General features: G+C 46.6%; 1 protein-coding gene across 2 annotated transcripts; it reads right to left on the bottom strand.

Annotated features, from left to right (window-relative positions):
* Positions 1–3,328: 3,328 nt before the first annotated feature.
* tspan12 (tetraspanin 12) lies at positions 3,329–10,900 on the bottom strand. Of its 2 annotated transcripts, none has more exons than XM_085375951.1 (7): positions 10,497–10,900; positions 10,024–10,106; positions 9,709–9,844; positions 8,374–8,439; positions 5,654–5,761; positions 5,395–5,538; positions 3,329–5,282 (listed from the first exon to the last, which is right to left on the bottom strand). In XM_085375951.1, the coding sequence occupies exons 1-7, from the start codon at positions 10,644–10,646 to the stop codon at positions 4,950–4,952; spliced, it is 1,020 nt and encodes a 339-aa protein (XP_085232077.1). In that variant the 5' UTR covers positions 10,647–10,900; the 3' UTR covers positions 3,329–4,949. The 2 variants fall into 2 exon arrangements, with proteins under 2 accessions (XP_085232077.1, XP_085232078.1); XM_085375952.1 differs by having other exon boundaries at positions 10,532–10,654.
* Positions 10,901–11,112: the final 212 nt, after the last annotated feature.

Raw genomic sequence — 11,112 nt, 5'->3', positions numbered from 1 at the left:
GGTACCAAAGACCATTATGGGGAAGATCTTCAGCTCCATCTGCTCTCTAAGTGGCACGCCGGTCCCTGTCAAATTTAGCCGAATCTACCATCAGAACCAGCGAGCCGAGAAGAAACGACCACAAAGGGTGAGCACTTTATCCATCCATCCACAGACAAACCGTCTTCAGAGTGTAGCTGGAGGACAGCAGTGACCTGGGTTTTAAATGGAGGACTTCAGTGTTTTCATGAAGAACTTTTACTTTCTAAAGAGTTTAAAACTTTGTAAAATTAACAGAATGTAAAGAAATGGTTGACTTTATGTATGTTAATAGGCGTGGGCAGCACTCATGTAATCCCACACTTAACCACATGACTGTGCTGTGACTCTGGAAGCCTCCAGCCTGCCCTGAGGCACGCTAACATTATTGTTATATTAGTGTTAGATGAACATCTGTACAGACATGATGTTCCTGGAATACATACCTGATTAATTTTAGCAGTTGAAAGCGCTCAGACTGCAGCTTTAAAAACTAACACAGAAACTTTAGAAGTCTGCAGTCATTTCAGATCTACAGACCAGAATGTAATGCTGGTCATCACACTGAACCTTTCTGGTAAGACGCTGCCACCGTGTGGTGAACGTATTCGTTGCATATTTGCAGAGGTGTTTACAGAGAGCAACTGTGGATGTGGGTGTGTTTACAGCTGTGAGTGTTCAGAGAGAAATCCAGAGTATCTCTGAGAGGAAGCAGGGCACTTCTGAAGTAAGAGGGCCGGCTGCTGCAGAAGGTCACTCACACATCAGTGTGGTGACAGTAGTTTGTTCTAATTTTGAAATCTGAGTTTGTGCACAACTCACAGGAGAAAAGAGAGGAAGACACAGAGAGCAGGAAGCTGTCCAGGCTTTACTTCCTCCCAGCATCAACAAATGAGTTTTCTGGTTGTGCTGGAGACCTTTGTTTACCCCACTGGGAGTCAGAGAGAAACACCATGTTGGAAAGTTACAGAGAAGCAGCTGAATCATGTTTCTGTCTGCAGCCTGAAGCCTGCAGAAGATCTCTGAAGAATAAATATTATCAGATTCATACAACACATCTTCTACTGAGCAAAGCTTTTATGTTCTCTCATGCACATCATCAGTCACTCAGCTTCTGTCTGCAGAAACCATCAGCATCACATACATGAACTTATTATCTGTGCAAATTAGAGTTGATGCTTCAAACTGAACCTAAAGAAACCGTAAAATTATTTGCAAATCTCAAACTCAATTTGTATTCACTCCAGAACATAGAAAACATATTTAAACATTAAATAAATGTTTAAACTGAAAAAGGTGGATACTGAAAAATGCTGGAGGAACATTGCGTAACTAATCAGGTTAGTTGGCAGCAGGTCTGTAACACGACTCGGTCTAAAGGGCGTTTTGGAGAGGCAGAGGTTCACACATGTACGAAAAAAATCTATGGAACATTTTCAGAATAATGTTTCTCACTGTGAACATCCTCAACAACACTACATGACAACATCACAAGATTCAGATCATCTGGAGAAATCTCCTTGTGCAACTCAGTTCACCGTGCCTTCCACACATGCAGGTTCATGTGTGCACCATCATGGCTCCATCATCAGTGCCTATGAGGCTGGCAGCTGGCACATCTGGAAAGGCTCCATCAGACCAGAAGAGGTGCTCTCCTCAGCTGACAAACCATCACAGACTGATGTTAGAGAGGAAACATAGTCCCGTCCTACTTCACTGCCATGTCGCTGCCATGAGATTCTACACAAGCTAATATTTTAATTAAAATGGTTCCTTTTCTCAGTTTAAACGTGTGATGTTTCTGTGTTGTGAATAAAATGAGCTCATGAGGTTTGAAAACCATCACATTCTGTTTGTATTTATGATTTAGACAGAAATACAAACAGACAGCATCCCAGCTGTTTGGAACTGGGGTTGAATAAATACATAAATGAAGCACGAACACTAACAGTGTGAGCGCTGCATACAGACTGTATGTAAACACATGGCTCCAGAGATCATGTGACACTATACTCCCATGCAGAGTCAGAGAGCAGGAATCCAGAATATGTCCAGCTGTGGGAGGTCTGGGAACGACTCCCAAACATGGACAGCTGGGAAAGGTCATTTCTGTGACATCCTGTTTCTGCCATATCAGTAACATCAGTGCTGGAAGTGCAACTATCCGATCCTACCACGCACACTGTGTTAGACTTCAGGGCCTGGCCTCTGAGTCCCAGTGTTTCCACTGCTGCTGTTCTACATCTGAAGCTGAGCTGAGTTACTGCGTCACACCTGAATTATGTTTGAATAATAAACATAATTCAGGTGTGAATTATGTGCTGCCAGAGTTCCATTCTTAATATGGAACATCTTAAAAAAAATGAAATATAATTTAGTGTTATTCAAAGTAACCATGACTATACAAGGCAGATGAGTGCAGGTTAAACAGGTGGGTGTGCGATGGACAGGTACAGAGCAGGTGATGGTTGGATTCAGCACCACATCACTTTTATACCAGCTTCAGACTGTCTGCAGCTGCAAACCAGCCACCACTGGAACAACTGCTCCTCTATGAGCATCAGCTGCTCCACCGCAGCAGATCCTGTTCCCCTGGAACTCACAGTCAGTCGTTACTGTGATGGCCAGCAGCAGCTGGAGGCTTCCTGAGGTTCAGACCAACCAGTTGTTTATTCAGTAATATTGAAAATCACAAAACTCTCTTACGCACAGGTGGCACATGGCCCCATATTAAACTAAACATAGAATCTAAAATAAGAGCAGATATTGCTATGCATCCCGTGGTGCCCCTGGAACCTTTAAAAATGCACTCGGGATGCTGGGAGACTCTTTTGGCCTGAACACCTTGAGGAGCTCTTCACTGAGGACTAAACACAGAAAATGATAAAAGATGACAGACGTCTCTGTGAGCGTGTTCTTTTATACAAACACTGAGTGATGCGTGTGTGCACGTGTACGGTTTAAAACAGGAACTGACGCATTTCTGAGTCTTCACACTGCACTGCTGATAGTACTGCCTGCCCCTCAGAGCAACCCCTGTGTGGGGTCGGGATGCTTCTGCTGTCATATATCCATAAATGTGCTGACTCAAGCTCCAGATATGAAGAGCTCCATGGTCATGGCCATCATGTCAGTGTTGTCACATGACTAAGTGTGAAAGGAACAGCTCTCCAGATGTGCCTTTCACACTTGGTCATGTGACCACACTGACACAAATGCTAGCCTATCCACAGCCTCACAGCAGGTTGTGAAACACGCTGAATATAACCCACAGGGCCACAGGACAGACAGAATGATTTATGAGCCGGTCTTGTCTCTGTTTGAAGGGACAGGCTTGGGTTCAGGTGCGTAGGTTTGTGAGTAAAAAGCTCAGACAAAGATGAAGTTCAGTTTGTCGCACGCTGAATCACACGACTCATCAAACACAAGGAAACACGAGTTTGACGTGGTTTTGATCTGAGAGCGGTGTTCGATCAGAGAAAGTCTCAGAGGACTGTGTAATACGTGAAATGCTGTGAAACTACACAATGATCAGATGAGTGTACGATAAGCCGTGTGATATAAAAATAGACGTGGCGAGTAAAGTGAGCCGGTCTGCCCTCACAGACGCTGGCAGCCTGAATGAAACAGCGCTGGAGAGTTGAGGCCGGAGCGCCGAGACTCAGCGACCTATTAATAAAGCGTACAGTGGTAGTAGAGGTAGGATTTCATGCTCGCTGGATTTGGAGAGCTTTTCACTGCAAGCAGCTGACGCCCTGTATCCGTGTTACCGTCTCCGCTTTCTCCCAGCAGCTGCAGGAATGTCACAGGTTTCACTCCAAATCCAGAAGCTCCTCCCACATCGCCCCATCTCAATAATCTGAAATATCATCACAGCAAACAGTTTGTGAGAGTTGGGTCGTCCACAGATGCTCTCACATGAGTATCAGAACAAAGCAGGGAGGTCACTTTAGTCCCAGCTGTTACAGTAAGGAGCCATTAAAGTGCAGAGGAGAAGCCGTCCGTCTCAAACAGCTTTAATATTTCGTTTTATTCCAGTGAAAACGCTGTAATAACAAACAATAAATATCCAACAGCATGCACAGACTCTCACACTTCCTGTGGGTGTACAGTCTCTCAGAGAGCTCCATAAATAATCCAATTCAAAAGTCATCTAATGTTCCAGTGGCTCCTGACACAGCTGTCAGGAAAATATCTGGAGTCCGTCTCCAGCCGGCTGTGTCCATATGTTTGGTCTCATTAGAGGCGGGGAGTCCAAACAGGAGGAAGTCTGTTCTCTAACATGTTCTCTGACTTCATCATCCCGAAGAACAAAATCAGCTCCTTTAGAGTTCACGATGTCTGACAGGAACAGCCTCCTCTCTTCCTCACCTGTCTCACTTGTCTCCTCCAGACCTGCAGTAAGTCACCATTCTGTCCATCCTCAGTTTACAGTCTGTTCTTCAGATGACTCACAGTTCACAGAGAGAAGCACGAACAGAGCAGCAGCTACACCCATCACCATCAGATCAGCTGTCAGACTGTAAGAGTGGGAACGCCTTCACTCTGACCAACTGGAAGCTGAGAGGCTGCACACATGTACATCTGATATCAACAATAATCCAGTGGTGCGGTTTAGAGGATGTGATAGAGCAAGACTGTAAAAATAAAAGATTATTTTCCTGTTTTCCTGTAGAAAAAGCACATGACCTGCCTTATTTAAACAGGAAGTCCAGAGTTTAACTTCAGGACTTAAATTTTAACATAAAACTGATGATGAGTCCTCTCTATCAGCTACAGGCACGCGCTGACACGCATTTTGTTCTGTGATGATTGGAGCTGCAGCGATGTCAGGAGGTCATCGGGGGGTGTGGCTTTGCTCTGAAGCTGCCGGTGCTCGTGTTCTCACTGAGTAAAGGTTGTCTGGTGTTGGACAAGCCGGACGAAGCTTTTTAGGCGGCAGCGTGAAGTCGCTCCATCTCAAACTGCTGTTTCGGTGTGGTGGCAGCCATGTTGGTGCAGCCTTTATTTGAGCGGCTGCAGCCCGACTTTAAAGCGTCCGCCGAGGCTGCATGTGCTGCTGTGTCAGGGTCGGGGTCATCCGGTGGCGGCAGTGTGGGCATGTCCGGCTCTGGAGACTTCCGTCCATAATAAAGCGCCCAGAGGAGTGTGAGAGTGAGCGCCATGGCGATGATCTGAGCCACACCGATGGACACGCCCAGGAAACGCAACACCTGCAACTGCTTCGTCCCACGGATGAAGGTGTAGATCTTTGGACCGCAGCCCTAAAACAAACACACAACACACATGTAAGAGGAGGAGGATTTAAGAGCAGCTGGGTCATCAGAGGGCGTGTCCTCTGATGTTTCTGTCCAGTGAGAAGCCGCTGTGGCTCACCTCTTGGTGGAGGTCGCTAAGGTCGTGGTAGTGGGCATGGCGAGCGCAGCCTGGATACTGATTGGAACAGCAGGAGTCAGGTGGCCACTCCATCTCAGTCATCTCCAGCCAATCAGTGAAGTAGATGACACCGCAGCATTTAAACTGAGGCCAGGTGAAGAAACATCTGTGAGTACACAGGTCACCTGACCACACCGTGTGTGTGTGTGTGTGTGTGTGTGTGTGTGTGTGTGTGTGTTTGTGTGTGTGTGTGTGTTACCTCAGTCTGAAAGCTGTTCCAGGTGTGTGTGAGCCACTGGTAACGCTGCAGACCGTAGTTTGGCATTCGAGACTTCAGGCTGATCATGTCAGAGCGCTGCACTGAGGGCTACGCACACACACATGCACACACACACACCATGTCAATTACAGTGAAACAAAAGTAAAAATAAGATCTTAAACGGGTGTAGCTCACTGCTGGAAACATTACAGCTTGTTCCCCATGGAGAAACATGAGTCACACACCCGTGGCTCCTGATTGGTCAAAAACAGGAAACTGAAGTTCAGGTTCAGGATGAAGGAAACAGAGCTGCGGTGTATTCTCCATCACGCTCCTTTCATAACATATGAACATACGTCAGCTGGTCATTCTGGGTTTGGACCCAGGCTTTGTGGTGGTCTTTGAAACAGTATTTAATGTTCTGTTGGTTGTCAGTTGGATCAGTGTGGTTCACCGCTGTGCTGAGCAAGCTAGAGTTTGGTTGTTGTCAGTGTTGGGGTGTATCGGAATGCCTGTACTGGTGTTACATATCAAAATACAAAATATGAGTAACTGTATTCCATTACAGTTACCGTTTATATAGGTAATGATTAGAATACAGTTACGTTGTTTCATATGTTAGGCTATCCCCTCTTTATCCACTCTCTAATTTTGGTAATTAAACGCATTGCAGGAAAGGAGGCTCTAAGAGGCTCTAATGTAAGCGTCCTGTTAATGTTGGTGGTGTCACTTACACAAACACAGCCAGCAGTGCATGGGCAAAATGCATTTCTTACTTTGAAATTCCGACACCACGTCACATTTAAAGACGAAAGGGATGGGCGAAATCTGACCGAGCAATGCAAACTCTATTTGCCACCAACCAAGCTACTCTCAGTGTGAAAAGACTCCGCCTCCAACCTAAAGAAACATCCGGAAGTAAGTTCTTTTTTAAAAACTAACCTTAGCCTACTGCAACTACCTTGTTTTAGATGCGGTAGCTACCTGGGTTATGTGCCACTTCAGTATCTTCGATGCACTATTGCTGTGTGATTTATTAATTTACTGAAGGCTGCATTATAACTTGCTAGATGCTAATAATCATGTGCAGTTCTGAAAGCAGACAGAAAGAAAACATAGTCATACAGAAATAGTTTTCTACACAAGATCCCTGCAAAAAGTGCAGCCTTATCTAATCTCCACCCTACTGTTACTCATTTTATACTAAGATTTAAAAATCTAGTTGCTATTGCTTTCAGAGCTGCACATGATTATTTGCAGCTACCAGGTTGCTAATGCTATCCATCAAGTCTAACAGTCTGAACGAACCTCAGCTAACGCCAGCTAAGAATGTTAGCTCAGTGGCAAGTATCCTTCATTCATGTAGTTTTAAAAAGCATGACAATATATCAAGTAATCTATTCAGAATACGTTACATTGAGTAACTTAACAAAATACGTTACAAGCTACATTTTGGGCCTATATTCTGTAATTTGTACTGGAATAGATTTTACATGTAACCTTCCCAACACTGGTTGTTGTGTAGTTTATTCCTATGTGTACCCCGCTGTCTGAGCTATTTCACTTTTGTGAAATGTGTGAGTCTGTCGCCTGTTTACTCATTTTATCTTTGGTAGTCTGTTGTCAGCTGTGCTTTGTATTTACTTCCCCTGCCTCGTCCTGTGATTACTGCCAGCTGTTCCTTCTGCTGGCCTCATTACCTCCGGTATTTATCATCTCAGTCTACTCGTGTCCTTTGTCCAGTTCTTCTGCACTGTTTTGGCTTTTGTTTCGTTCTGATTTTACCTTCCTCCTCCTCTGTACTGCAAAAATTCCAGCCACTTTCCACATGACAAACCCACAGGCCTCACACACTCAGGACTTCAGGTTTTTACTGCAACCCCCCAAACAGGGACCAACCTGAGGTCCATGTGTGAGTGTCTGCTCGACTGATAAAGAAAAAAGTAAAACCTTCACTACTACAATACCCACAACCCCCTGCAGGCAGCTAATGCAGAGATAAACTGAGCCTGAGGTCAGAGTTCAAAGCCAGGCTCAAACTGCTGTGCTTCAAAGACAGCATTCAAAATGAAACTTTATAAACAACAAACGAAAGAACATATTCTGTCACCCCTAAAATCTGATTGGCTCATTTGAAAATGTTTGGAGATCACCTGAAACTTTGAGAACTTTGAGAAATCAGCAGGAAAAGCTCAGGCTGTAAGAAATGAGTCAGAAAGCGCTACTCGAGGCTCTCTGAGCTCTCCCAGAGGAGCAAGCCTCCAATATTTATTTTGTTATTGTTAGCGTGAGTCTGACACTCACTGAAACTACAAACTACTGCAGGTAATGTACCCTGCAGTACTGGAGTAGATGTATTTGAGTACTTTGCAGGTGGGTGTGAGGTGACGGGCGTGTCGCGGCAGCGCTGAAAGAGGAGCCGGACAAGTCTGAGATTCCTGATTATTATTAGAGACTGGAGTCCAGCCGGTGCATGAGGCGAGAAATGATCCGTTTAGGACGGAAACACTTGCATGTGTGCGACACCGCCGTAACTCCGTACTGACAAACTCGTTACTATCACGATCAGTCAGTGAGAAAAAGCTGCAGAATTTCACATGAACAGAGGCTCAGTTATGAATCACGATTATAATTTTACCTGCTCTGATGGTTTGTTGGTTAAACACATTCACGTCTGACTACATGACATGTTCAGGGATTCAAAGCTTCAATGTTCTCACCTCCTCGTAGGTCCACACAGCACTGGCCAGCTCCACACAGAAGATCACCAACAGACTGCCGAAGTACTGAAACACAGGCGGAGACGAGTTTAGTCTGATAATCAACCTAAAACCTTTCTGTCAAAAAGGCATGAAGCTGACCTCGTCCTCTCCCTCAGTGACAGCCCCGAGGTGTCTGCAGCTCTTAACCCTGAGCAGCACAGTAATGTGTGATGTCTGAAGCTGGTTTTATCTTCTTGTCCACCTGAATAACCTACTCACTCACAAACATGAGAGACTTCTACTGTTATGTAATCTCACAGCTAACTGAGGTGTGTGTGTGTGTTGGAACTGGCTGAGCGGGTTCCCATCATGCCCTGGGGCAGTCCCTGTAGCAGACTGAAGCTCCTCTCAGCAGCTCATCTTTCGGAGACAATCTTATCACCTGTTGGGAACAATGGGGCACCCAACACCTGGTCCCGCCTAATCAGAGCACAGAAAACAGGTGGTGTAGCTCAAACACACAGTTAGGTGGACAGTGTGACCTCTGTGGGCTCTACCTGAGAGTCCAGAGTAGGCTGTGTGTGTGAGACATCATACACCTGCACACCTGCTGACAGTGGTGGACTCTGGACTGAGCTCAATCCTCCCATATGGAGGTGTGTGAGGCGGGTGGAGCGTGTGGAGGTGGAGGCTGACCTCTTCACCTTGTTTAGCAGCTGGTGAGCAGATGATGCTCTGATAGGCTGCAGCAGAACCAGTTGATAAGAGATCAGTCTACCTGAGGAGTGTGTCATTATGATGAAGCTCAGGTGAGTCTGCCTCAGTGCTCATAGGGCTTCAGGTTCAGAGACATCAGCTCCAGGTTTCTGATGTTCCCACTTCACTGTGTACGCAAAATGCCACTGAACCTTAACCCTGCCACAGGAAGGTGGGAGCCGCGGGTGCTTGTGTCATGATATCAGTCTCAGTGTAGACCTGTCATAGCTAACACACTGATCAACAGTCACGCCAACACACACTGACCAACAGTCATGCTAACATACAGGTAACACACTGACCAACAGTCATGCTAACATACAGGTAACACACTGACCAACAGTCATGCTAACATACAGGTAACACACTGACCAACAGTCAGAGCAGCTAAAAATGTTTCCTCTGCTGGCTGATTCAAAACAGAGACTTCATCTGTGCTTTTCCAAATGTGTCAGAGCACTCAGAAACTGTTTCTTGTTAAATGTCAGCTGAATCCAGGACATGGACTTCCTGCTTCTGATTGTAAAATCTGAGATAAATGTCGCCTTTGGTTAAAGTAAAAATCCTTTCTGAAGTGTGTGATGTGAGCATTCGTACCCAGGAGAGCAGCAGCAGGTCACACCTGAGCGTGCCGCAGTACCCCACCATTGCCACGATGATGAGAAAGCAGCACACGGCAACAATGACGGGGTGAACAGCTGGAGAGTACGTGAGGACGGCAGCTTCCTCCAACCTGCATACACACACACACACGAATTAGCCTCCATGCTCCGAGCTTCACAAAGCAGCTGTTTAGTTCACATCTGGATCATCTATCAGAGACAAGGTGTGTCAGATAAAGATGATTAAAACTTTCAGGTGCTGTCACCTGGTTGGCTCTGATACCTGAGCTGCAAGCCAGGTCAGACTCACCTGGTGTGGGCCGTCAGGGTGAGGACGGTGTTGAGAGAGTCACGGATCCACACCGCCACTCCCAGCACACATGCTGACATCAGCTGGACACACAGAAATAAACACATGGATATGTTTCTGCTGCCTATAATAACATCTGAGAATGTGAAGCAGGCAGCGAGGAACACCCGGCCTGCTTCACCCCAGCGCCGCCTGTCCCTGTACACAGAACTACCACTAAACACAATATTCTGTACACAGAACTACCACTAAACACAGTACTCTGTACACAGAACTACCACTAAAAGCAGTACTCTGTACACAGAACTACCACTAAACGCAGTACTCTGTACACAGAACTACCACTAAACACAGTACTTCATACAAACAACTACCACTAGACATAGTACCTACAGTTACTGCAGTAAAATACTGCATTGTTTGACTGCTTTAGTATAATGACTCAAACACGCTGATCATTAAAGGGCAATTACACTCTTGTAGTCGTGCGCGTGCCCGCTCCTCTCACCCAGAACAGCAGGTTGAGCGCGTACAGCAGGCAGCGCAGACACCTCACCGCGTCCTCGCGAGCCATCCCGACCGGAGCTCCTCCGCGTGCCGCTCATCTGAGCCCGGGGCACCATGGCAACATGCTCGCTGCACGCACACAGCACGGAGCGCTCAGGAACTGCGCGTGCTCCGTGCGTGAAACCCGCATTCCGTCCCCGCGCGCCCTGGCCCGCTCGGTGACCAGCAGCAGGTGGTCCTCACTGCGCACGCTCCGAACCGGTCACCGCTGTCCGCACACCTCCAGACTGTCACCGGATACACGAATACACACACGCACACACAGCTCCGTCAGTCTGCTGCGTAACAATCCGAACCGTCCGCTCCTCTGCTCCTCCTGCTGCTCCTTCTTCACTAATTAAAGCAGCAGCAGCAGCTCCGCCTCCTCTCTCACAGTGTCCGGGGGGAGGACAGAGGAATGTGTCCGCCTCCAGCCGCACAACCGTGGGGTCAGCAGGCCGAGATTGAGAGGATGAAGCTGCAGGAAACACACACAGCGCTTGGAGTGTTTGTCCACATAGTTCTGGTCATAAACTCTTTGCA

This window comes from Diplotaxodon limnothrissa, linkage group LG17 (genome assembly GCF_057381915.1).
Source record: "Diplotaxodon limnothrissa isolate DT_005_m linkage group LG17, D_limnothrissa_male_GT1.1, whole genome shotgun sequence".
Lineage (NCBI taxonomy): Eukaryota > Metazoa > Chordata > Actinopteri > Cichliformes > Cichlidae > Diplotaxodon > Diplotaxodon limnothrissa.
This window is presented reverse-complemented; position numbering and strand designations above follow the sequence as displayed.